We start from the raw sequence: 27,330 nt of genomic DNA on the forward strand, positions 1-27,330 counted from the left end.
CAGGGTGACTGCTGGTGGTCCTGGACCTTGGCCACTGCCACCCCTCCGCCTCTGGAGAGGCCACCACAGCAGCAAAGGGACTGGGCCAGAGCTGGGTGGATAGACCCTGAGGGTTTCAGGGCAGACCTAAAGATTTGCTTAAAATGAGGGATGTGACAGGTGCCCGGGGCGGGGGCTCAGTCTGCTGATTCTTGTCGGTTCAGGTCACGATCTCACGTTTCGTGGGTTCAAGCCCCGCATCGGGCTCTGCGCTGGGATTCTCTGTCTCCCTCTCTCTTTGCCCCTCCCTCACTCGCTCTCTCACAAAATAAACAAACTTAAAAAAAAAAAAAAAGAGGGATGTAAAGGGCTGTGAGTGAGCGAGTCCTCTCGGGGAACTCCTAGTGACCTTCAGGACCTCCTGGACACCGTCCTCCAGTGGGAGGCTTCCATGCCCCACCCCCCCACCTGTCCCCCCAGTTCGACACCGCCAGTCCTGCTGCTGTGTCTCCTTGCTTTATTTCTCCCCGTTTACAAAAGTTAAACAAGAGGACGTATGGGGGGGTGGGGAAGGGGGTGTGCGGGGCTCCTCCCTCCTGGGGCAGAGAAGGGGAAAGGGGGTGGGGTGCACGAGGCAGGCCCCCAGGGAGAGTCCTGGGGCCCTTGGAGGGGAAGAGACTGTCCTGTCCCCCATTCTGCCTGCTTTACTTTGAAGGTCCCAGACCCCAGGTCAGTCCCCCGGGAGGGGCAGCCACCCCCAGTTCCAGAGCCCCGGCTTCTTGGGTCCACCGCTGTCGCTTCTGATGCTGCCCCCAGCTCCCGACAGCCCCTGGGCAGGTGTGGGGAGGAGCTCAGACCCCGGATGGAGGAGGGCGCCTCAGCGGATGAGGGGCGCTGAGCGGTCGTTGGTGACTGTGGGCCGCAGCTTTACGGTGGCAAAGGGGTTTGTGCCCCTGCGAGGGGAGAGGTCGGGGTGAGAGGGGCCCTCCCCACCCCCCCACCCCCACCGCCCAGCTGGCTCTGGCTCCAAGGAACGTTGCCAGGTGCCTGAGCCATGTCCGCCCCGACCTCTTGCCCCCACTGGTCACCTCTCACCCCTGCCTCACCTCCCCCCTCCCCAGAACCCCTGCCGAGCCCCCACCCCCACGCCGCCCCCAACTCCCATCCTAGGACTCACCGAGGGAAGAGCTCTGGAGGGTGCTGTTCTGAGGACATAAGTTTCTGCAGTGAGGGTGGAGGAAAGGCCAGGTTTAGGGGGGGAAAGGGGCAAGTGAGCCCCCACCCCTGCAACTCCCCATTCCAGGAAGGCAGACGACTAGACCAGAGGCCCCCGCAGGCCAGGCTTCGGGGAAATCAGGCCCGGGCATTCCGAAGCTCAGAATTCTGTGGGTTTCAGACTTGAGAAGCCTCTGGGCCAGGGCACCAGCTGCTCTCCCTGCACCCCCACCCCCCACCCCCGGTCCTGCCCAGCCAGCCCCAGCCCAGGCTCCGTCCGACCCAGGACGCTGGTCTTGCCTCTCCCGGGAGGTGGGAAGGACGGGCCTTTTCCAGGGCTCCCAGCAGGACCACGGGGGCTCCAGTCCCTGAGAGGAATGTTTTCCCCCCACCCTCTGCCCCAGGCTCAGAAGTCTATCCCACACCTCCCTGCAGATTAGGCAAACTGAGGCTGGGGAGGGAGGGCCCCCCTCCAGCCAGCCAGTGGCAAAGCAGGGAGAGTCACCCGGTCTCCAGTCTCCCAGCCTGCTGGATGAGCCCAGGGCTGGGGACTGGCTGGGGGGGGAGGGGGGAGGGGGCTCACCTTGACGTCACTCGCCACCCCCATGCTGCCCACGCTGCTTCGGCGATTACTAGGCAAGGGCGGAGGTGCAGGGCTGGGGGCGCGGCTCGGTATCCGGCTCGGGGTTCGGGAGCGGGATTGGCCGTCCCAGTACTCCGAGGGTGCTGTAGAGTTGCCCGGCCGGCCCAGGAGGTCATCAAGGCTGTGGCTGCCCCGGAGGGGGTAGGATCTGAGTCCAGAGCAAGGAGGGACGGGCAGGGGGTCAGGCGTCAGGCCCCTGCTGCTTCCCCCACCCCCTGATCTTGCTGGGCCCCTCAGCATCCTACAGCTTCTTCCCTTGCAGGGGGTGGGGGGAAGGCCACAGGGCTTGGAGGCATTCCTCCGAGGAGGCAGAGGGACGAACGCAGTGACTCTGGCATGTGGAGAGGTGAGGGTCCCCTTCCTCCGGGGACCGAAGGAGGCTGGGTGCACTCAGGACTGCCACTCACAGATGTCCCCCTGGGGGGTGGGGCTGCTCCCCCTGAAGTCCCCACCCCCGCCCCACCTCCCACCACCCAGGTACCTGGAAGGTAGCTCATTCATAGGGTTCATCAGGTTCATGGAGGTCACTGGGGTCAAGGGGTTCGTGGGGTTCACAGGCACCTCCTCCAAAGGCTTCACATAGGCCTCGGGGAACCAGCCGCTCCTGCGGGGTGGAGGCAGAGGGTCCCATAGGCAGAAGGCCCAACAACCGTGCCCAAAAGAACGCTTCCGAGGGCAGTTACTGGGCAGCGCTGTGTGCCAGGCCTTGCTCGAAAGGCTGTGCCCAGAGTAACTCATTGAATCCCCTCCGGGAGACCTTTCTCCACCTTCAAGCCCAGCTGTCCAGCTTCATGTCCCGCCAGGGGCTAGGTCACCTTGGGGGGAGCTGCAAGTCCAAGGAGGAGAGAGACATGTCCGAGGACACGTGGTGACCGGCTTCATTCACTACTCGCCGAGTACGCACCACACGAGGGCCCACAGAGAGCCCGACACACTTCCTGCTCCCCGGAGGCCCCCGGCCTGGCCAACAGGCCCACAGATGGATGATTACCAGGGGACAGGGGACAGGGTGGGGGGCCCGGGGATCACGGGCAACTGTACCAGCCAGGGGTACACTGGGGTACACTCGAGCCTAAGGTGCCTAATACCAGCCAGTGCCCTTTCCTCCTCAGCCCTGCCCCTTCCCTCCACCCTAGAACCCTGGTTCCGGGGACCCCGGGTGCCCTGCCCTTAGAGTCCGTGCCTGGCTGGAGGCTCATCACCGCCCCCCCCCCCCAAACAGCCAGGGTTCGGGGAGAGGCACTTCGCGCGACGTTCCTTAGCTTTTTCAGACCCCGCGGAGCCCAGCAGATTCTTGCAAGCACTCTGGAAAGCGTTCTCCACAAAAAGCCACCTTAGACCTCCAGACCCAACCAACAGCGCTCTCGCCTGAAGGTGACTAGGAGCTATTTCACCTCGAACTGACAGACCAGAAGCATTTTCCACGCGTTTTGCTTCCGCCTTCACCGTAAAGTGCCTACGGACAAAACTTGCCACCTTCTTCCCTGACCTGTGAGGCACAGAGGGAACCGCAAAATGTCCCGGGAACGTGGGTGGAGAGCACCGGCCCCCGGTGGTTTGACACTCAGGTCCCCGGGGGGCAGCAGTCTGCTACACGCCTGTTGTGGGGACTTGGGCGGGTCCACGAAGCAGGGGTTTCCAACCCTGGTGGTTGTAGCCATCTCCCTACGTCGCCAGCACAGCCTTCCGTTCTTGATCCAGTAGCCCCCGGGCCTCCGCCCCTCCATCCGTCCATCATCCCACCCTGCCTCCCGCATCCAGGATCCACGTGGGCAGCCACCCACCGACCGCCAGTCCCTAATCCGTCTCCACCTGCCTGCCCGTCTACCAGCCCGTTCACATGCTTCCCCACTCACCCCTCAGTCTGCGTAGGCACCCCACATCCGTGCATCCTCTTGCAAGCACCTTGACGTGCACCTGCTGACTCCTCCCTCTAAGCCTCCATTCATTCACTCAGGCCACTATTCTTGCCCTCCTTCCTCCCTTCTCTCCCTGCACGCACGAGTGGGCACCACACCGTCTCCGTAAGGCCCCGTGGGGGGTCACTGCCTGGCTCCAGCAAGCCCCCACCTTCCCTTTTTCTTTGGTAGAAAGAGTAATCCTGGCACACTCTCTTTTCTGGCCGCCAACACCTGCTCTCCTCCAGGCTCGAGGCGACCACAGAGCACTTCCCCACCTCCCCGCTTCCATTCACGGGCGTCGAAACCGACCCCCAATTTGCCTTCTTTAAGGATCTGCACGGCACGCGACCGCCCCACTGGGCCTGTCGGTCTGCTCGGTCCCAGCTTGGCCTCTGGGCCTGGCCCCGGGGGGCCACGGCCTGCTGCGCTCCGGGTAAAGAGGGGCCGCCCTGTTGCCCCCACAGTAAGTGCTCAAGCAGTGGGGTTGCTGCAGCCTTCTTCAGCGCCAAGAGAGAACCTTCCCGTTCGTTCCTCTCGAGGCCCACCGCCCTGTACTCGTCAGGGAGGCTCTTCCTACCCCCTTGGCCTGGATGAGGACACGGAGCGCCGCACGGGAGAAGGGGAGAACCGTCTACCGCCCTGGGGCTGGAGGTTGCGGGGCGAGGACGCCTGCGGGGCGGTGGGCGGGGGGCCTCCTTCCACCCCCCTCCCCTGCGCCCCGAGGGCGCCCACTCACGTGGACGAGCCCTCCAGCTTGCCGTAGAGCCAGCCGTTCTGGGCCTCTGGCACTAACACCTCCACGACGTCTCCGGCCGAGAAGCGCAGCAGCGTGTGGTTGGCGCCCTCCGAGTGGGAGACGAGGGCGCGGACTCTCCGGGCGCCCCCGCCGCCGCCGCCGCCGCCGCCGCCCGGGCGCTCGCCGAAGGAGTTGGAGCGCGAGCGCTGGGTGCTGCCGGCGTAGAGCGAGGCTGCCGGGGGCGGGGAGAGCGCGGCGGCGCGTGGGTGGCGGGTTCTCCCCCGCGATCCGGGCCCCTTCCCGGCCCCCGCGTCCCCGGCCCTCCCTCTGCGCTCCGGGGCGCCGGGGCCACTCACAGGCGGACGGCGTCCGGGGCAGCGACCGGCGGTCTGGCTCCAGCTGGGACGCGGACCTCGCCTCGGCGGCGGGCTCGGGGCCGGGGCCGTAGGAGCCGGAGCCGTGCCGGCTGCGCGGGGAGCTGAACTCCGCGAGCGGCCGCTGGGGCTGCGAGGGGAGACGGGCAGGGGAGGGTGGGGCGGGGAGGGGAGGGGAGGGGTGGGCCGCGGCGCCCTAGTCCAGCCCCCACCCCCAGTCCCAGACGTCGGCGTAGGGGTTCTGGGGCCTGCGGCCCAGCCACCACGGGGGCGCCGAGGCCGCGCCGGGGAGGAAAGGCCGGCCCAGGGGCGCTGCGTAGACGGGGAGCCTGGGGGGCAGGGGGCTCCATGGGGGGGGCCTCGGGCCCCAGGGCGCCGTGGCGGGTGCGGGGATCGGCGGGGGCGCGAACAGCGGCGGGGGCGCCCAGGGCCTCACCATGTCCAGGCGGGTGGGCGTCAGGCGGCCCGAGGGGTAGGGCGGCCCCAGCACGGGGCCCAGCAGGCCGGGGGAGTGGGCGCGCGACGGGCTGCGGCTGGCCTCCGACTGCTCCTTCCACAACAGCACGCGGTTCTGGAGCGTGCTCCGGGCCTGGCCGCGTGCGGGGAGGGGGGGGGGGGGACACCGGGGTCAGCCAGATCGGAGCTGGGGACTCAAAAGTGACACCCTAGGCCTGGGAACTCGGGCCCTGCAAGCTGTGGATGACGGGATCGTCAAGCGGGAAGGAGCCAGAGATGGCGGCGGGGTCACCCCATCGGGGTCGCCAAATGGAGGGAAGCCAACGTGGCAAATTTCCAATCACACGTGTGCTCCTAGATCCAGCCATACCTGAACCCCCTGAACTAAAGGGATAAACTAACCAAAGGGATAAATACCTCTCCTGGGTAAGCCAGTTTGAGTGGGTTTCTAAAAAGAGGCCCTTCAAATACAGTTTTTCCAGTCTATTCCTTTTGGTCTACGTAAGCACCCCTAGTGCCCCTGGTACATAGGCATCTAACTGTTTGAATACTTTCAAGGACAGGAAACTCAGCAGTTGACCCCGCAATTCATAACAACCTGGGGTGAGAGGGCTTTAAATGTCAGACCTGCTGTGTGCATTAATCATTTTTTTAGGGGGCGCTTGGGTGGCTCAGTTGGTTGAGCGACCGACTTCAGCTCAGGTCATGATCTCACGGTTGGTGAGTTCGAGCCCCGCGTCGGGCTCTGTGCTGACAGCTCGGAGCCTGGAGCCTGCATAGGATTCGGTGTCTCCCTCTCTCTCTACCCTCCCCCACTCGTGCTCTGTCTCTCTCTGTCTCAGAAATAAGTAAACATAAAAAAAAACATCATTTTGTTAATTTTCTGTATTTTACGTGTTGACATCCCCGGGGCTTTGTTAATCCTGCCCAGATTGTCCCTCCCGGGGCCCGATAATTCCTAGAGATAGTAAGCAACTTGCCAGGAAGCACGTATGCAAAACAACCGGTCCAAAACCCACATCCCTAACCACCTCCCTTATCTAACACACACCAAGCCAGTATTTCCCCTGACCTCAATCACCCCAGAGCAGGTGCCAGACAGTTAGCTGCAACCCCTAGAGCCCAGAGCCCAGTGAAATTATTCACACCATCGCGTCTTTCAATGGCCTTGACCTCTCTGTGCTGTCACTCAGTCACTTCTATAAATTAAATCCCAGGTATGATCGAAACACCGTGCTCTCTTCCGTTACAAAGGTCTCCCCCTGGGAATGCAAGCTGGTGCAGCCGCTCTGGAAAACAGTATGGAGGTTCCTCAAAAAACTAAAAATAGAACTACCCTGTGACCCAGCAATTGCGCTACTAGGAATTTATCCATGGGATACAGGGGGGCTGTTTCGAAGGGACACAGGCACCCCCATGTTTATAGCAGCACTATCGACAATAGCCAAAGTTTGGAAAGAGCCCAAATGTCCATCGATGGATGAATGGATAAAGAAGATGTGGTGTATACACACACACACACACACACACACAATGGAGTATTACTCAGCAATCAAAAAGAATGAAATCTTGCCATTTGCAACTACGTGGATGGAACTGGAGGGTATTATGCGAAGTGAAATTAGTCAGAGAAAGACAAACATCCTATGACTTCACTCCTATGAGGGCTTTAAGAGACAAAACAGATGCACATAAGGGAAGGGAAGCAAAAATAATATAAAAACAGGGAGGGGGACCAAACAGAAGAGACTCCTAAATATGGAGAACAAACTGAGGGGTCCTGGAGGGGTCGTGGGAGGGGGGAGGGGCTCCATGGGGAAGGGGCACTAAGGAATCCGCTCCTGAAAACCTCATGGGGATCTTGGGCAGCCAAACAGCAGCGACTCCGTCACAGGAGCAAGTGGCCAGCGGGTCACTAGGTGGACAGCCCCTCCGTTGTCTTGTCACGGGTGCTACGGCGTTCTGGGAGGAAAGGTCCTGGCACCAAGTCCCAGCCTGGACAGCGCAGAATTTTACTGGCTTTCGTCAGCCCTGCCTCCGGGTGGCGTAGCCAGGGGTCGGGAAGAAACACCGCACAGGCTTTCAAAAGCATAAAGAGACCGTGGGGGGATTTCCAAAACAGGGATGGAGTGGGAGAGCCAGTCTAAGTATGATACGGACCCCCCCTATGCTAGAAAAGGCGGATACATTTGGTTAAGTCAAGATCATTTTTTTAAGCCCGGCAAAACCTACAATAAGCAAAGTCAAGCGATAAATGACAAACTGGGAAGACATGTGCCTCTCATCACCAAGGAAGCTCTAATCTCAGTAACATATAAAGAGCTCCGAGAAACTAATAAGAAAAATGGAGGAAACGATGCTGATAGCACAGTGAAGGGCGTCCGATGGCTCTGAAACACGAAAAGGTATCAGTCTCACTTGTAAGACGAGGATGAAATGAAACCACGTCTGGAGAGACCATTTTTACCTCGCTGGCTGGCAAAGAGGGACACGTTTGGCGTCACGCTGTCATCGAGGAAAAGAGGATCTCCTATTTTGCTGGCAGAAGGGTAAACTGGCACAACGAATGCCTACATCCCTGGGCTCGCCAATTCCATTCCTAGGAACGTATCCTGGAGATACGCTCGCACAACTGTGACGCGCCCAGAGAAGCCCGAAAGGGCGAGGTGGGCCAAGAGGCATGCTATTGACCAGACGCAGACTCAGCCAGGGTTGGTCACGGGAGGCGCGTGAGAATGACCGCTTGCTGCGCTCAGGCCCTCATCATTCTTTCTTTTAAAAAAAAAAAAATTTTTTTTTTTTATGTGTATTCATTTTTGAAAGACAGAGAGAGACAGAGCAGAAGCAGGGGTGGGGCGGAGAGAGAGGGAGGGGACGCAGAATCCGAAGCAGGCTCCAGGCTCCGAGCTGTCGGCACAGAGCCCGACGCGGGGCTCGAACCCGCGACTGGTGAGATCGTGACCTGAGCCGAAGCCGGATGCTCAACCGACTGAGCCACCCGGGCGCCCCCTCATCATTCTTTCAATCTTGTTCCAAATCTTGTGCCTTCTGTTTATAGACAGAGTGACAGGTAAACACGTATGTTTGACTATCTTCGGGAGATAGATCTTGTGTGTCCTAAAAACCAGCTGGATAGAGCAACACGATACCTACCCCACATCCTTAGCAAATCTATCCCCTAGAGCCGCGAGGAGTGAAAACATGTCCCCGCAAAAACTTTCACTTATATCCCCGCTGGCATTATTTCTAATAGCCGCAAAGTAGAAACGACCCAGATATCCATCCACGGATGAATGGATAAATAAAATGTGGTCTATCCAGACCGTGAAATGTTATTTGGCAATAAAAAGGAATGATGTACCGGGGCGCCTGGGTGGCTCCGCCGGCTGAGCGTCCGACTCTTGATTTCGGCTCAGGTCACGATCTCACGGGTTGTGAGTTCGAGCCCCCGTGTGGGGCTCTGTGCGGACAGCGTGGAGCCTGCTCGGGATTCTTTCTTTCCTTCTCTCTCTCTGCCCTTCCCTGTTCATGTTTTTTCTCTCTCTCTTTCTTTCTCTCTCAAAATAAATAGATGAACTTTAAAAAAAAAAATCGTAAAAAAGGAATGATGTACTGATTCCTGCCACAACCTTGATGAATCTCAAAAGCGCGAAGCTTCGTGAGAGGAGCCCGTCACAGGGGACCACGTATCGCATGATTCATGAATTACGTGCTGTGTGGGTTAGGTCTCAAGAAGACCATTTAAAAGAAGGTAAAACAGTTCTGGAATGGAACCCCAGTCCGTGGGAGAGAGGAGGGGCAGGGGGAGAAGGCTGAGCCCTGAGCTTGGGGCTGGCTGTGGGGACAGCGTCTCCCACCTCTGCTCAGCACCAGGGGGTCCCTGGGTTCAGAGACTGGGGAAGGGGCTTGGCTGAGGCGGGGAGGCGGGAGTCTGCTGCCGGCTGTGGGGGGCAGCCGACTGCAAGCAGACAGATCTCCTGAAGGGCAGCTTTTGTTTTCATCTTTGGAGGGGAGAGAGCAGGGGCCGGGAGAACCTAATTCCACTGGGCTCCTTTGCATGCAACTTACATCATTACATCAACCTTGTGAAGAGGGGATTATTTCCTTCTTTTGCCAGAGAAGAAATGAGACTCAGAGAAGTGAAATCACTTGCTAGGTCTGCAGCCGGGGCGCAGAGGCTGGGAAACTGAACAAGACTACGAAGAAAGAGAAATAGAAACGAAATAAGAATGCACAGAAATCGGAAGCATTGGACAGAGGGATGAGGCTGGGGCGGGGCGGGGGGTGGTGGTGCGGGGGGAGGAGCCCTGTTGGGGGCATCAGGAATAGAGAAGCTGCCTGGGTGGGTGGGTCAGGGACCCAGATGGAAATAGAGACAGAGCCTCTACTTCATAGACACAGCGGGGCTTTAAAAATATTTATTAAATACGTGAATGAGGGGCACCCGGGTGGCTCAGTCGGTTAAGCATCCAGCTTCAGCTCAGGTCATGATCTCGCGGTTTGTGAGTTCGAGCCCTGCATCAGGCTCCGCACTGGCGGCTCAGAGCCTTCTTGGGATTCTCTCTCTCTCCCTGTCTCTCTCTCTCTCTCTGCTCCTTCCCCACTTTAAAAAAAATACATAAATGAAAGAACAAACGATATTGGAAAATGCAGGGACAAGGTCATCAATTTATGAAGGCACGGTGGCACCTCCTTCTGTACATCCCACCAGCCACCCCCCGCCCCCCAGAGGGGTCAATAGCTAGACCAGGCCAGGTGGGTAGGAACTGTGACGCATCAGCCCCTGTTGAACCTAGAGAAGACAGCAGGACAGAACTTTGACCAATGCTGGGCTGGCAGGGGCCTGAAGTGCTCCCGGACAAAACACAAGAGGCTCTTAAATATGGAGAACAAACAGAGGGTTACTGGAGGGGTTGTGGGGGGGGGGGCTAAATGAGTAAGGGGCATTAAGGAATCTACTCCTGAAATCATTGTTGCTGACCAATTTGGATGTAAGTTAAAAAAAATAAAATTAAATACAAAATAAAAATAAAATAAAATAAAAATGTCAAGAAAGAAAGAAAGAAAGAAAGAAAGAAAGAAAGAAGTGCTCCTTTCTCCAGGAAAACACAGTCTGCACGAGTGTGTTGAGTTTTGAGGGTAGAGCATAGCTCCTACTCTCAACCAGGTACCCTTGTGCAGTGCACGACCTGCACAACCTTCCCCGGCAGCCCTGTCTGCGGGGGTTCTCCACATGGGTAGGCTACATTAATCCCTATTCCTGAGGCTGAGTGAGAGCTGATTTGCAACAGGAAGACCTGAGTTAGAGATGGGGTCCCACTGGGGTCGAGATGGCTCCACTGCCCCCTCCCCCCACATTTGTCAGTACCTCTGCCTGAGCCCTTGCAGCTCACCTCAGAATGGGAAGAGGACCATGAGGAGGCAAAGGAAAGAAACAAGGTACCTAAGAGGACCCAGTGGTCAGGGAGGAGGACCCAGCAGACCACCCAGGCAGCTGAAAGAAGGGGTGACAAGCTTAACAAGATCTTGACCGGAGCCTTTGCTGCATAGCAAACACCTTCCTACCCAGACAAAGGTCAGGACTGTAAGCTTTAAAATTCAACGGATGAACGGGGGCGCCTGGGGGGCTCAGTCAGTGAAGCGTCCGACTCTTGACTTCGGCTCAGGTCACGATCTCACGGTTGTGAGATCAAGCCCCGCGTCAGGCTCAGCTCGGAGCGGGGCGCCTGCTTGGAATTCTCTTCCTCTCCTTCTCTCTCTGTCCCTCCCCTGCTCATTCATCCTCACTCTCTCTCCCTCAATAAACGAATAAACCTAAAAAAAAATAACACAGTGAACAGATGAACTCTAAGAGAGAGTAGTCCTGTTGAGGACACCATCAGTTGCCTGACAAGTCAAGGGGAGAGAGATCTCAAAATACAGACCAAGAAGAGATGAACACATGGGGGGGGGGGAGGGGTCGTAGATGTGGAGTTCCAGAAGGAGGAAAAGGAATGGCGGCGGAGAGCTAATAATTTAGGAACCAGAAGAGCAAATAGCTCCCCTGACCTGAATATAGGCCTGAGCCCGCAGAGGGAGGGACACGGACAGGCCCTCGTCTATGGGTAACCAGACAAGTTTCTGAGTCCCAAGGACACCAAGAAAATCTCCAAGCATCCAGAGAAAGAGCCAGGACACAGACCAGCACCCGACTTAGCATCCGCAACACGGAGCGCTAGAAGCCGGAGGAACATCATCTTGGGCCACAGGAGAAAAGGGCCACAGCTCTGGAGTCCTGTAACCAGCTAACGTGCCACCCGGCAGTCAGGGTAAAAGTGGGACATTTGCAGCTGTGCACGGATTCAGACGACGTGTCTGCAGAACATGTTCAGTTAATCGGGACAGAGACCTCAAGACAGCGGGAACGGAAAGGAATGTAAACAGTGGCGAGCGGTGTATCTGGTCACGTGGGTCACGATGCAAAGAAATGACGAATGAGAGCCTGGAACTAAAAGTCCCGAAGGTTTTTGGCAAAACCAAGAGCCGGAGTTGGGGAGGATGAAGGGAGGCGTCAGGCCACATCTTAGAGTGCCGGGGAGGGCAGGAAAATTCTTCCCAAGGCCTTATCTTAAGGGCTGGGGAGGGTGCTCGATGGACAGAGTAGTGTCGGCGGGGGGGGGGGGGGGGGGGGGGGGCGTGTCCGTATATTTTGGAAAAGATAATAGATGAATATCGATTACCATGAGGGTCACAAAGTGAGGCCATCGTGAGTAGAGATGAAAAGGACAGTAGGATTTGCAAACTAATAAAGGGGAGAAGGCGGGGCACCTGGGTGGCGCAGTCGGTTAAGCGTCCGACTTCGGCCAGGTCACGATCTCGCGGTCCGTGAGTTCGAGCCCCGCGTCAGGCTCTGGGCTGATGGCTCGGAGCCTGGAGCCTGTTTCAGATTCTGTGTCTCCCTCTCTCTCTGCCCCTCCCCCGTTCATGCTCTGTCTCTCTCTGTCCCAAAAATAAATAAACGTTGAAAAAAAAAATTTAAAAAAAAAGAGAACAGAAGAGAAAGGAGGGTAATTTTAATCTCAGGCAAAATGAAATGAAAAGCATCAGACTAGATTCTGAGAGGCCTTAAATACATAACTGGTAATATTTACAGAGAAGATTAGATAGTTATAAACCCAACAGCACTTATCAACAGGGCAGCTGAATATGGAAAGCAAAATCCATTAGAAATCCAATGAAAGGGGCGCCTGGGTGGCTCGGTCGGTCGGTTAAGCGTCTGACTCCCGCTCAGGTCATGACCGTACGGTTTGTGAGTTCAAGCCCCGCAGCCGGCTCGGTGCTGACAGCTCGGAGCCTGGAGCCTGCTTTGGACTCTGTGTCTCCCTCTCTCTCTGCCCCTCCCCTGCTCATCCTCTGTCTCTCTCTGTCTCAGACATAAATAAACATTAAAAAAATTTTTTTTTAAAAAAGAAGAAATAAACATTAAAATAAATAAGTAAATATTTTTAAAAAAAAGAAATCCGGTGAAAAACGAAAGACTCTCTGATCGGTCTAGCAGACAGAACAGAGCAAGAGCACAGAGGATTTAAATAATACGATAAAATTATAGGCAATAACTCAATACGCCCATGAATTAATGAATTTGCAAATACTATCTGCAAGCAGGAATGAGAAAGTGAACGGTTCCTACGTGAACGAAGAAAGGCGTGAATTAGTGAATGAGTGTGAGAATAAGCAAAGTCATGAACGAAGGAATCAATGAATGAATAGCTGATGACACAAATCAACATAGAAACAAAGAAATAGATGGGGAGAGTAAACGAATAAAATAAATATCTACAGAGGGGAAGGAAGGAAGGAAGGCAAAGGCAGGGGACTCTCTGGGGGTAGCCAGCTCACAGAGAGCACAGACCCGAGGAAGGCCCCCCCATTAAGCCCGGCCCCGGCCCCCGCTCACCCGGCCAAAAAAATGCAGGAAGGTGTTGGAAAGCAGCAGGTGCTTCTCGGCCAGGAAACGATATCGCCGCTTCTCTTCCAGCTCAGCTGCCCGCTGGCTCTCGGACATGAAGGCCTGCATCTGTGCGTGCAGCCGGTTCACGCTCTCCTGGGGGAGAAGCGGGTTCTAGCGGGAGGCAGCGGGTGGGTGTCTGCCACATCCCACCTCCCCCCAGTGCCAGCTGTCCGAAGCCCCCCTGTCCTTCCTGAACCACCTCCTCCTGGTGGCCCTCCCTGGAGCGCCCAGTCCATCCTGGCTCCCAGGCCCACCTCTCATGGGCACCCTCGTGCTCTGTGTCCGCCCGGCCCGGGGAACTCCTCACGGCCGTGCCTCTTTCCAGGCACCGGGCCAAGCATGGAGTGGGGCCCGGGGAGGTTGGTTTAAGAAAATGTGAATGAGTTGATTCATAAGCCCTTACTTGGGAGGGAAGATTCTGAAGAGGAGAGGTAAGAGCCTATTGAAGGAGCCAGAAGACTGGGGGCGCCTGGGTGGCTCAGTGGGATGAGCGTCCAGCTCTTGATTTCCCCTCAGGTCATGATCCCGGGGTCGTGGGATTGAGCCCCGCGCTGGACTCTGTGCTGACTTTGCGGAGCCTGCTTGAGATTCTCGCTCTCCCTTTCTCTCTGCCCCTCCCCTGCTTGCTCTGTGTCTCTCTCGAAATATAAATAAATAAACATTACAAGAAAAAATAAAGGAGATAGAAGAGGAGACAGGAAAGGAGATAGAGGTCTTGGAGACAGAGGGACAGGGCCAGGGCCCCCGAGCTGGGGAGGAGGGCCGGGCCTAGCGGGGGGGGGGGGGGGCAGGAGGGAGCGGGGGATGGCGGGGACCTGCGCTACCGAGATCAAGAAGCAGCATGGTTGAGGGCCTTCGGTTTTCTCAGTGAAGTGGAAGGCGGGAGGCCTGGGGAGGGCCAGGACGTGACAGCACAGGGAGCAGCGCTGAGGGTGGCCCCGGAGGGCCGGTGGTGCCCAGCCGCCAGGGGCTGGCTGAGCGCTCTGGCTTTGCTCACGGCAGAGGGCATGGCAAGTGGCCCTCCTAGAGTTGGGCTGATGCTGGGCGGGGGACCTGGGTGGCGGGGGGGAAGGGGATGTCAGGGCGTCCCCCCCAGAGCCCGGCTTGGCCCCCCAGCCCACGCACCTTCATCTCCCGCGCATTCTTGTCCCTCTTGCGCTCCATGCGCCACAGCTCAGACATGTACTTCTCCAGGTTGGCGGCTCGGTGGCGGTATTCGATCTCATAGTGCTGGCGGCTGTCCTTGGGTGGCGTGGAGAGAGGGGGGGCGGGGGCTCAGCTGGGAACACGTACAGCCTGGGGCCAGTCGATACCCAGCGCAGGCCTCGGTGTGCTCATCCATCAAATGGGGAGGGGCGGTCTTGCCTGTGATGGGCTGGGGGGGGGGCCAAGGTGGGTGGCCAGACTTACTTTGATGAACTGCACGTCCAGCTTCGTGTTCTTTTCCATGTGTTGCAGCAGATCTCCGTGGAACGTCTGCACCTGCGTGGAGTACAGGGTGGGGGTGGGCAGGGTGGCCCCGATCCTTCCAGACCCCAGCATCCCTCGCACTGCCCAGTCTAATACAGCCCACCGCGTTCCTCACACCCCAGGCACCTGCCCAATCGTCAGAGACACGGTCATAATAAAAGCACCCGGAGGGAGGGAGGATTGAATGGTGAAAAATGAGAAACATTTAGTGCGGTAACTGGGTCGCAACACACGGTCCGATACGCGTAGCAACGTCTTCTGGTTCTTAGACTCAGTCTGTGCTTTGGTCATGCGGTACCCTCTGCCTGGAATGTGCTATCCAACTTGAAATACCAGCTTCCCTGCCCCCTCTGCCAGGAGGCCTCCCCGACTTCCCCAGCGGAATCCCCCGCTCTCCCGTTTTCTTTCTGGAACGTGTATACGTTTGTTCACTTTTCATTCTTCGAGCCATAGGCCAGATTTCTTCCTGCGCCCCTGGTCACAGCCCCTTTGGAGATGCAGCGAGCCGCTGTGGGCACGAACGTCGGCTGACCCATCTCCGTGTCCCCAGCACCGTGGGCAGGGCCCGACCCAGGGAAAGCTCTCACAGCTGTTGAGAGGTCTTCACTGAGGGGTGGCCGGTTCGCGTGACAGGTGGGACGGAGGCGGCTGACCGCCTGCGTGGCCAGGAAAGCTACTGGGCTCAGGCTCAGAAAACCTGCATTCTAGTAGTTCAGCCTCCAGTTTGCTCTGTAACTTTGGACAAGCCACTGCCCCTCTCTGGGCCTGTTTCCCTATCTATAACAGGGAAGTTTCGGCCGGATGCTCTTGAAGGTTGAGCTTTATGAACCCTGAAGAGCTTTGACGCTGTGGGCCTTGGTGGTCACCCGGCACATTCCCCCACCCTGCAGCCACTCCCGTCTCTGCTCAGCCTTGTCTGCACACCCTCTCCCCTCAGCAGCACCTGCTCAAGAACCCTCAGTGGATGCCGCCTGCTGCCACAGGGGTCCCCACGCTGTGCTGTGGGCGCTCTGTCCCTTGGGGCAGGGCACTGCCCAGAAAGAGAATGCTGGTAATCTTCTCCTCATATGCGGGGAAAACCAGCCAAGTATAAAAGTTGTAAGTTTTACGGGCCCCTGGGCGGCTCAGTCGTTTAATGTCTGACTCATGATTTCATGGTTCGTGAGTTCGAGCCTTGCGTCGGGCTCTGCGCTGACAGTGCGGAGCCTGCTTGGGATTCTCTCTCTCTCTCTCTCCCTTTCTCTCTGCCCCTCCCCCGCCCTTGCTTTCTCTCTCTCTCTCAAAATAAATAGATAAACCAACTTTTTTTTTCAAGTTGCAAAATTTACATTGTTTTCCCTCCCATAATTGTTTCTGAAACCCTGGTAACGGCTGGTCTGTAGGGGAGCTTGAGTGTGGCCCCCTCGGGACTGGCCACGCCTTGAACCCTGAGTTGTGGCTGCTGGTGAGTGTGTGTGGGGGGGAAGGGGGTCAGTGTTATGAGTGGCACCAAGTCCACGTTTCTGCCCTTTTCTGCTGGATCCAGGAAGTAAGGAAGTGAGCCACCTCAACCTGCACTGCGGGACCTCCCAGTGGAGCCCTCGGGGCGCCTCACTTGCCCCTCCCCGGGCTCTGCTTCCCCCTGACCGGGCAGTCTAAGACTTGTGCTTGAACTCCGAGCGTATGTTCTTGAAAATCTGCACAAATCGCCCAAAATAAACAACGGGGCTTGGGGGAGATGCGGGGTTGGAGCAGACCTTCAAAAAGCCCGGCAACTTTGTAAGCAGAGCACTAATAAAGTGGATGAGTGGTACCTGGAGACGAACTTGAACCACGCCGAAGGCCACAGAAAATATCTGCAATGCGCAAACCCGACAGAATGGACGCGGCGGCTCCGCCTGAATTACCTCCGCGCTGGCAGGCTGAGCCGTGCAGGGGGGTAGGGGATGGGGGGGAAGCAGGACTGTCACAAAGGTAGGCAAGGGAGGCTGTGCAGCCTGCCCCCAGCTGAGGGCCCTGGGTGGCTGGGAGCGGTCTCCCCAAGGAGGCCTGGGTGCAGGAGCTCTTTTAAAATGTTCTTAAAATACAGATCAAAGGGCTCTTGCTGTCAGTGCAGGAGACAAGTTGGGGGCCTTTCCCTGCCTCCTAATTCTGTTTGCCTTTCCCACTCTCACCTGGGAGACGTCGCTGTGAATAAGCTAAGCTTGCATGTGATCAGATGTCACTCCTGCCACGTATGGCGGCTGGATTGTAATTCTTCCCATTGCCACAGTTTGGCTGTGATCGCCGAAGGGGTAGAGGGCACAGACCCAGGATGTCCCATTAAGATGGGGCCCGAGCACCAATGGGTTAATGGAAAGTCTTTGTCAGGCTCCAGAAGAAACGAATCTATTAAGAGGTTGATAACTGATGTGAACTTTGAGCTCTTGTTATGGGGAAACCATAGGACTATTAGCAGGTGGCTTCTGAAACAAGGAAGTCATCAACCCCGGGCAGGTCAGATTCCCAGCAGGTCAGAAAAGAGACTGCCCTTCCCAGGGTTTCCTCTCCCGGCATATCCTTCATTACCGGGTCCTGTGAGCACCTCAGTACAGAAGCTGAGAGCAGATCCACTGTAGAAAACACGCACTGTAAGCTCTATGTATTGACTTCTTTCAGTGACTTACAAGAGATCTTTTTGTCGCCTACACAGGAAAACCCCCTGAAAGAATTGTCCCTGTGAGCTGATCCCACTCCTGCCCTCTCGTTTGCTCGGGAAGCCCCTCCAGTCGGTCTGTGCCCCACCATGCCAACAAGAATGTCCTTGTTGAAATCACTGACACTCCACAGTGCAAAGCCAGCTGTCAGGACTCATCTGACTCGTCCTGTGGTCATCATCTGACACAGTTGACCATTCCCTCCTCCCGAAACACCTTCCTTCCTTGGCTTCCGGCCCACCGCCCTCTCCTGGTTTTCCTCACACTCCCTAACCTCCACTCCCACTCGCCACCCTCACTGCCTCTTGTCTGTCCCGCTGATTCCCCCTCATTGCCTGATCTCCCAGAGCCTCTTCCCTTCCCTTCCTACACCCACTACCTCCATGAGCTCATCTGTCCATGTGTTCACGACTCCCAGACGAACAACCGAACCTAGACCTTGACCCCAAACTCATACATACAACTGATGTCCACATCTCCATTTGGTTTTCTGATAAGCATCGCAAACTTATCATATCTAAAGCCGAGTCCCTGATCTCTCCCCTCCACCCAAACTGCTTGCTCCACACTCAATATTTCCCACATCGGCTAATGGCGACTCCACTTTCCAGTTGATCAGGACAACACCTTGAAGTTACTCTGACGTTCCCTTCTCTTTTACAACTGACGTCTACTCCATCAGAAAGTCTTATTAGCTCTACATTCAATCTGATTTCTTCTCAACACTACCAGTGCCGCCACTTTCCCAAGTTATTTCAATCCTCCCCGAGATTATTGCAACAGCCTCCAAACTGGTCTTCCTGCTTTTGCTTTTGTCCTCCACTGCTGATAATTTTTTTTAATGTTTTTATTTTATTTTTTGAGACAGAGAGAGACAGAGCATGAGCGGGGGAGGGGCAGAGAGAGGGGGAGGCACAGAATCCGAAGCAGGCACCAGGCTCCGAGCTGTCGGCACAGAGCCCGACGCGCGGCTCGAACCCACGGACCGCGAGATCGTGACCTGAGCCGAAGTCGGTCACTTAACCGACTGAGCCATCCAGGCGCCCTGATCTTTTATTCTTAGTATAGGAGCCAGAGCGATCCTACTAAAATAATGTCAAACAATGAACAATTGGAGACTGAAATTGAAAAATTCCAACTCACCCAGGGAATGCCTGGGTGGCTCAGTCAGTTAAATGTCTGACTCTTGCTTTCATCTCAGGTCATGATCTCAAGGTTCATGAGATCGTGCCCCACATCAGGCTCTGTGCTGACAGTGAGGAGCCTACTTGGGATTCTCCCTCCCCTCTTTCTGCCCCTCCCCCACTGGTGTGTGTGCATGCACATGCTCTTACCCCCTCAAAATAAATAAGTAAACATTAAAAATTCCAATTATAATGGCTAAAAAAATCAAACACGTAGGAATAAATCTATCAAAAGATGTGCAAGACTGCTACCCTGAAAATGACAGGGTGTTACTATGAGAAATGAATAAATGGAGAAGTATACCATGTTCATGGATCAGAAGTCTCAATATTAAGATGACCATTAATTTATGGATTAATGCAATCCCTCTCAAAATTCCAGCAGACTTTCTTGAATTGACAAGCTGATTCTAAATATGTAAATGCAAACATTGTTGAATGTCCAAAATAATTTTGAGAAAGAAGAACAAAATTCTTAGACTACTTGATTTTTAAGACTCACTATAAAGCAATAACAATTAGTACAGTGTGGTATGGTTGTAAGGATAGACAAATATATATCAGCGGAACAGAGTAGAGAGCTCAGAAATACACCCACACATATACAACAAAAAATTTTTTGACTAAGACACCAAGTGACTTCAATGGGAAAGCAAAGTCTTTTTGAAACGGTGCTGGAACACTCAAATGTCTATACAGGGGGAAAAAGAACCCTGACTCTATGTCACTTCATACACAAAAGCAAATTTAGGGTGGGTCATAGAAATAAACATAAAGCCCAGAATATACAGCTTCTACAAGAATACTTAGGATATCTTTGCCAAAGGGGTAGGCAACGATTTCTTGAGCACAAGCCATTTCTTAAAATTGTCAAGTTAGTAGAGACAGGTGTTCTTTTTGGTGTTTGCTGTTGCCATAGCATTGACTCATGAACTGTAAGGTAGTTTACTGAGTTTAAACAGATTCCACCTTTTGTAAAATGAAAACCATAAAATAGCCAAACTGGGCTTCCCAAAAATCTAACTTTCTGTTCATCAAAGACACTATTTAGAAAATGAATAGACAAGGTTGGGCAAAAAATTATGCACCATGCATATACCTGACAAAGGACTCAGATCTTGACTATACAAAGAACTCCTATAAGTCAACAGTAAGTATAACCTGATAAATGGGCAAAGTACTAAGCAAACACTTCATGAGACAAGATATGCAAATATCTGGTAAGCCTGTTAAAAGTCTTCAGTCACTGGCAAATGCAAAATGAAATCGCAATAAAGTACCATTCCATACCGTCTAGAATGGCTAAAATAAAAAAGGCTGACAACATCCAATGCTGGCGAATGCCTAGAACAGCAGCAGCTTTCAAACATTGCTGGCAGGGGTGCAGCTTAGCACAAGAGCTTGGGAGAGCTCTTTGACGATTTCTTATTAGTGCTAAATATATGTCAACCCTGAAACCCACAGAGTTTGCCCCCAGGTATTTTCCCAAGAGGAATGAAAATGTATATCCACAAAAGACTTGTATAAGAGTGTTCGCAGCAGCCCTCTTCACAATAATCGCAAACTGGAAACAACCCCAACAACCATCAACGGAAAAACCAGATGAACACATTGTGGTATATTCGTTCAGTGGAATACTAAGCAATCAAACAACAAAGCAGCCATGCCCGTGAAATTCACCGAGGGAACGAGGTGGGACGCAGAGGGGTACTCATGTACGATTCCCTTCGTATGAAGTCCAACAACAGGCAAAATGAATCTCTAGAGATAGAAATCAGAAAGTGGTTGCCGAAGAGGAGGAAGACTTTTTAAAATTCTTTTAAAAAGCTTATTTCTTTATTTTGAGAGAGAGAGAGAGAGAGAGGCAGAGAAAGAGGGAGAAAGGAAGAATCCTAAGCAGGCTTCACACTGAAGCGTGGAGGCTGATGCCTCAGGACTCGATCTCACAAACCCGTGAGATCATGACCTGAGCTGAAATCAAGAGTCAGATGCTTAACCGATGGAGCCACCCAGAAACCTTTTTTTTTTTTTTTTTAAGGACAAGTGAAGAAATGAGAGTGACTGCCAATGGGAATGGTGTTTTGGGGAAGGGGGTGACAAAAATGTCCTAAAATTAGGTAGTGGGGATGGTTTCAAAACTCCGTGAGTACATTAAAAACTTCTAAATCGTGCACTTTAAGGGGGTGAATTTTGGGGTGCCTAGGTGGGTCAGTTGGTTAAGCGTCTGATTCTTGGCTTCGGCTCAGGTCATTATCTCATGGTTCATCAGTTCAAGCCCAGCATGGGGCTCTGTGCTGACAGTGCAGAGCCTGCTTGGGATTTTCTCTCTCTCTTCCTCTCTCTCTGCCCCTCCCCTGCTCGTTCTCTCTCTCTCAAAATATATAAATAAACTTTTAAAAAAGGTGAATTTCAAGCTGATATTATATATTTAACATATATTATATCATATATAGTATATTTATATTCATATGTACAATAACATATAATATATATTATATTATATATGATAATATATATTATTGTGTATACATATACAACTATGATAGGACTTCTATTACGGACTCCATTCGGGGTCTAGGTATTAAATCATAATATCTGGAAGTGGAGGAGAAAAAAAAGAAATGAAGAAAGAAGTAAAAATAGCCAAGAGGAAGAAACAGATATTGAAGATAAGCTATGGAGATCTAACATACAGATAATAGGAGTCCCTGAAGAAGAAAGGCAAAGACAGAGAACAAAAATATTCTAAAAACCGGGATTCAAGACAACTGCCTAAAATTTAAAAAAAAAAGATGCCTAAAATTTAAAAAATATATATTTAAAACTACATATTGAAAAAGCATATCATATAACTGATCATATTGACCCAGACTGATCAACATCAAGACACATCTAGACAAATTACTGAACTTAAGAAACAGAAAAGAAATCTTTCGGGCATCTAGGTTAAAAAAGTAAGTGATTTACGATGGGAAAAAATAGACGATCAGACCTTTCAACAGCAACACTCAACATTCCATGCCAGAAGGCAACTGGGATATTTGAATGCTTTCCTTGTCTGTATCCTTGAGAATCAGGATTTTTTTTTTTAATGTTAATTTTTGAAAGAGAGAGAGGCAGACCGACAGATAGACAGAGGATCAGAAGTGGGCTCCGAGCTGACAGCAGAGAGCCCGTCGCGGGGCTCGAACTCACAAACCGTGAGATCATGACCTGAGCCACAGTAGGACGCTCAACCGACCGAGCCAGCCAGGCGCCCCGAGAATCAGGATTCTTGATGAAGACCAGGAACAAAGGAGATGCTGGTGTAATACCAGAAGAGGCTGAGCAAAGCAAGACACCCAGCAAGCTATCAAAACCAGTAGGGTTGTGCCCAAAAGAGTCAGGAGCCAGACTGAAGAAGCTTCTACTGGCCAAAGAGGGGACATTTTCAACTTTGCCAAAGACAATAATCACAGAGGACTCAAATACATCAAATGTGTTGAAGTCTATGATACTGGGGGCGCCTGGGTGGCTCAGTCAGTTGAGCGTCCGACTTCGGCTCAGGTCATGATCTCAAGGTTTGTGGGTTCGAGCCCCGTGTCAGGCTCTCTGCTGACAACTCAGAGTCTGGAGCCTGCTTCTGATTCTGTGATTCTGTGTCTCCCTCTCCCTCTCTGCCCTTCCCCCACTCATGCTCTCTCTCTCTCTCTCTCTCTCTCTCTGTCATAAACATTAAAAAAAAATTTTTTTTTAATTGGAGCCCTCCAACACTTGCTATCTGCCTTCCCTGCTCTTTCCTCCAGAGCACATTTTGCATCTAAGCTGTCACTTGCTAGTCTAGGGTTTTGTCCGTCTCCTCTCTTGGGGAAGGCAAGGGTCTCCCCAGTGCCTGAACAGTGCCTGGCACCCGGCAGCAAATGGCTGTCGAGTGAATGAGCCCGAGGGGGAGGCGGCCTCTGGCGTCCTGGGTCTGGTACGGTTCTGGCCGAAGGCCCTGCCTGGCTGTCACAGCCAAGACACTGGTACCCAGAGAGGGCAGCTCTCCTTACAGAGAGGCCCTGGATGACACTTGTCCCTAGCCAGCCCAGACGTGCCACAAGTGACACGGAGAGCCATCAAACCCGAGAATCGGAAGTCACCGGCTCCCCGCACGAGGTGGGCTCTGTAACTCCCGTCCTGAGCCCCAGGAAGGGGGACGGCTGGGCTCCCAGCCTGCGGGTGGCTGCCAGACGGGCGCCCAGGACCAGGGTTTCCTCCTGTGCAGGATGCGTGTTCTCTGCTCGTGACGTCGTTCCCCATTTTGACATAGTGACCAAACTGCTGAGTGTTTTTACGGCGTTCCCCCAAAGAGCACCCTGACTTCCAGCGGTTCCCGGCCCCCACCCCACATTTGAGAGCCACGTGCTGTGGCAATGAGCTGACATTTCCTCCCGAGCTTTCCGAGACCCCTCACCATCAGGTCCTCTCTTGCTCCGCCCCGGCTCCCCATCGTTGGCTCACTTCTGCCCGCCACACACGCGCCTAGCCCGCCGGCCCCCTCTGGGAATGCCCTCTCGCCTCCTCTCCCTGCGGCCAGGCCGCACCCCCTTTTCAAAGCTCGCTCTTTCTGTCCAGACTGGGCAAAGCCCTGCTTGGTGCCACGCTCCGGCCCAGCCCTTGCAGGGATCCGAGTCCCCGCAGAGATAGAGACAGGGTGATAGATTCTGCCCCTAATCGTCACAGCGGAGATGCACGGAGGGCTACGGGTGGGTGCCAGGCCACAGGAAGTCACTTAGGCCTCACAAGAATCCTGCCAGCGGTTTTTATGGTCGTTTTCGTTTCACACACAGATAAGCCCAAGTGCAGAGAGTCTTGTCCAAGGTCACGAGCCGATGATGGGTGGCGCTGGGCTTTGAACCCAGGTGCTCCGGCTACAGAGCTCGCTTTCTTAACCACCACGTGCTAAGAACGGATAAAAGCAGCGTTGGGAGTCCAGAGGGGGAAGTGATGAACGCGCCCAGGGGTCAAGGGAGGCTCAGGAAGGTGCCGGCCGCCAAGGGTAGGGGTGGTTCTAGGTTGACAGCACAGCATGAAGATAGCCCCGCGGTGAGGGCACCAGGCCGCGTCTGCAGAGGGCAGCTCTTTGGGGTGCTGGGCTGTGATGGGGGGGGGCGTCACGGGGAGACTGCTGGCTCAGCAGGGCCTGGAATCCCTCACCGAGAAGACTGGGTTTGGTTCTGTGGGTGGCCGGGGGTGGAAGGGCTTTCCTCATGGGCATGACAAGGTCAAGTGCCTGGCTACTCTCTTGGGGGCGTGGAGGGAGGGGCTGCGGAGCCAGGGAGGGGGCAGGGCCTGGCCGGATGCACCCGGGCAGTGGTCCTTTCTCTCCCCGGCTCCTCCACTCACTCTGGAATTTGGGGCAAGGGACTGGATCTCCGAGACTCAGTTTCCTCCTTTGTAAAATAGAAATGGAAGTAGTTCCTGCCTCCCAGGGTTGCTGGAGGCTTGCACAACATATGGCAGATAAACACGCCCAGCACAGCCTGGCGCTGGCGGGTGCCCAGAAGGGCAGTGCTCGTGTGTCGCTAAGGGTCCCAGGGAGTCCTCCCTGAGAAAGGATGTGGGAGGTCGGGACCCCGGTCTTCCTTGGAAACAGCCCAGTCTCCTCCAGGCCGAGCAGCCTGATACTCACCACCACCTCCAGGTCGGAGTTCAAGTGCCGCTGGGTATCTGACATCTGCACCAGGATCTCCCCTGGAGGCAGGGGGAGCGGCAGCTTCAGTGGGGCGGCCGGCCCCGCCCACCCCTCCTCCTGCTAGAAGCTGCTACAGGGGGCTGCCAGAGGCTGGATTTGGGGACCAAAGTCCAGGGAGTTCCCAGATGGCTCTGGGAGGGTGGCAGTGCCTGTCCCAGCCCCGGAACAGCCCTGCAGGGAGTGGTGGGGAGGGGCTTGGGCTCCAAGGAGTCTGGGCCGTGGCCGCAAGGCCTGCGTCTTGGGGAGATTTCCTGGAAGGGCAAGAACATAGCGTCCACGCTCCCCGCGATCTCAGGACGGTGGGCGAGGCAGGCCTCGGGCCTGAGGGACGGCAGGAGGGAGACAGAGGGGCCCGGACGGCAGGAGGAGGCCTGGGGTGGAGGCAGGGCTAGGAGGAGAGCGCCCCCAGGCCCAAGCGAGAGTGGGGGGTGTAGTGGGAGGGGGAGCGCCTCACCCAGGATCTGCGAGGTGGAGCTCTGCAAGGCCTGCTCCCCGATCTTCTGGATGGCGTTGAAGTAGACCTCAGCCGCCTCGGACAGAGCTGCGTGGGGATGGGGGATGGGTCCGGATCCAGCCCCCTCCCCCCCGCCCCTCCGATCTCCATCCTCTGGAGACCTCTCCTGACAGGGCACGTGGAGGGGACACTGTGGGGTCTGCCACAGGCGTCCGTGACAGGGAGGGGTGTCCTGGGTGGTGCGTGAGGACAGGCGGCGGCGGCCAGGGGAGAAAGCGGGTGTGGAGGGGGGTGGTGGGCTTCCCCCCCACCCCCCGCGGAGGCAGGGCCCAGGGCGGATGCACCGAGCACAGGGATCGGTGCTGAGCCGGACATCCGGGGGTTTGTCGTGGGCAGGGGCGTAGGCACCTGCGTGTACCTGTGTGGAAGACCAGTTCGGATGCGCAGGGTAGGGGTGGGCTGAGATTGCTGGGGGTGGGGGCGGGGGGGAAGCAGGCTTTGACTCTGAGGTCCGAAACGGCAGGGAGGGCTTGGGTGTCGCAGCGGGCTCCATGGATAGCATCAAGGCGACCTATAGCATCACTGTGTGTGTGGCTGGGGCTGTGTCGGCCACCAGGGCCTGGCTCTGCGTCTCTGGGAGCATCCTGAGGGCACTTAAGAAGTGGGCAGAGGAGGGTGTGGGGGTGTGGGGGTGAGGGTGGTGGACAGGAGTGTGTAGGGCTGAGCCTGAGCTGAGTGTGTGCTGTGGGGTGCAGAGAATATGGGTGGGGACACCAGTGCACGGAGGGACCAGGCGGGTGCGGGCAGTGACGGCCGAGGGGCTGGGTGCCCTGGGCTGGACACTTACCATGGAAGGCCCGGAGGTAGTTGTTCCCGAGGTACACCAGGTTCTCCAGGGCAGGGTTAAACTGCTCCATGATACTCTGGAGCCGGAGGGCAAGGGGTGATGGGGGATAGATTGGGAGAGGAAGAAACGTTGATGGGCAGGGAGGCAAGTCACTGGGCCTCAGAAGCAGGGCACCCCCGGACCCAGAGAGAAGCCCGACCCTAGGGGAACCCATCTAGAAATGCGGAGTCACCCAGGATCCTGACTCTGCTGCAGGGGCCTCAGAGGCCATCCCTTGGGCTCACACGCCTGCCCCGGCAGGAACTTGTTCCCAGGACAATGCGCCTGGAAGGTTCTCCTCCTCCCACTGGGTTGAAGGCTGTGGTCCATTGTGGGCCCCCAGCTGGGTGTGGCTCAACCCTGCCCTGGGTCCAGGCCCCGCTGGGCTGAACACACAGGCGGCCGACAGTCACCTCACGGGCAAGGGCAGATCTTGCCCTTCCCAAAGAAGAGCCCCTCGGGAGCAAGGCTGTGGCTGGGTCATAGGCTACCTCAGGCCATGGCCGGCAGGAGAGTACCCTCCATGGTGGAAAGGGCGCTGGGCATGGACTTAAGACTTGGGTCTTGGTTCAAATCCCAGCAGCCTCTTTGGGATCTCTGGTGACCTTGAACAAGCTGTTTAACCCTGCTGGCCTCGGTTTTCTCATCTATCATTTGGGGTAATTATTTTCTATCCTACAGGCAGGGTGCCATGAGGCTTATCTGTGAAAGGGTCTTGTACACAGTAGGTGCTCAATAAAAGTCTATGCAGACTACAGTAACCTCTCTGGAGTGAAGCAGAAAATTTGAGTGAGGGGTTCAGAAAGGAGAGACAGACAGAGACGGGAAGATAGAGACAGACAGAGAGGGACTCTCCAGTCGTGGGCCAGGTGGCTCTCCAGCCCCCCTATCCCACCTCTGGCCACCCTGGGTCCTGTCCTGCCTTGTCCGGCATCTAGGAGTGCTGTCTCAGCAGGCCTGTCGCTCCCTGGGTAACTGTGTGGACAAACCCCCACCCTGTGAGCCTCAGGTTGGGGCTGGGGTGGGGGCCTTCAGTCTGCATGTGCCCAGACCCTGATGGCCGGTGGGCCGCGTCTAGGGAAGAGGTGAGAAGGCTGGCTGCGCCCAGGGATCCCCATGTCATGCCCACAAGGCAGACTGGTTCACAGACCATGCTGCGCCCACGCACACCCTCCACCCTCCAGCCCTGGGAACGGATGTTCGGGCCCCGGGCCCCCAGCCACACACACATGCTCACCTTGTAGATGGCCATGGTGGACCTGTAGAACTGGTCCATCTCGGGGGCCATGGAGTGGGCTTCGACCCAGGTGCTGAGCAGGAGGCTGGGGGTGCTGGCAGGGTCGGGAGCGCCGAGGGTCAGTCCCCTCCAGTGCCCACTGCTCTAAGGGAGTGAAGAATCCTACAGAGTAGCACGGAGGTGAGGGCCTGCCGGCGGTGGCCGGGGAGGTGGCAGCTTAATTATTCACCAGCCAGGGATGTCAGAATGTGATCTGGGGCGTAACCAGACCCGGGGGGAAGGCATCCTGTGACGCGGGCAGGTTCGTGTGACCTGCCCTTCAATTATTTACCCCTGTGAGCCGTGGGCTGGTGGGCACGCGTGGATGGACCGTTCTCTTAGGTCACCTCCTCCTCCAGGCCGAGCTTTCCCCAG

General features: G+C 55.6%; 1 protein-coding gene across 1 annotated transcript; it reads right to left on the reverse strand.

The window, feature by feature from the left end:
* Positions 1-490: 490 nt before the first annotated feature.
* BAIAP2L2 (BAR/IMD domain containing adaptor protein 2 like 2) lies at positions 491-26,982 on the reverse strand. The gene is made up of 14 exons (XM_047868469.1): positions 26,917-26,982; positions 25,641-25,716; positions 24,794-24,880; positions 24,277-24,338; positions 14,705-14,776; positions 14,420-14,536; positions 13,241-13,387; positions 5,285-5,437; positions 4,831-4,978; positions 4,475-4,706; positions 2,319-2,441; positions 1,778-1,985; positions 1,157-1,200; positions 491-932 (listed from the first exon to the last, which is right to left on the reverse strand). Exons 1-14 carry the CDS (start codon positions 26,965-26,967, stop codon positions 857-859), a joined length of 1,596 nt encoding a protein of 531 aa, XP_047724425.1. The 5' UTR covers positions 26,968-26,982; the 3' UTR covers positions 491-856.
* Positions 26,983-27,330: the final 348 nt, after the last annotated feature.

The sequence above is a fragment of the Prionailurus viverrinus genome, chromosome B4 (genome assembly GCF_022837055.1).
Source record: "Prionailurus viverrinus isolate Anna chromosome B4, UM_Priviv_1.0, whole genome shotgun sequence".
Lineage (NCBI taxonomy): Eukaryota > Metazoa > Chordata > Mammalia > Carnivora > Felidae > Prionailurus > Prionailurus viverrinus.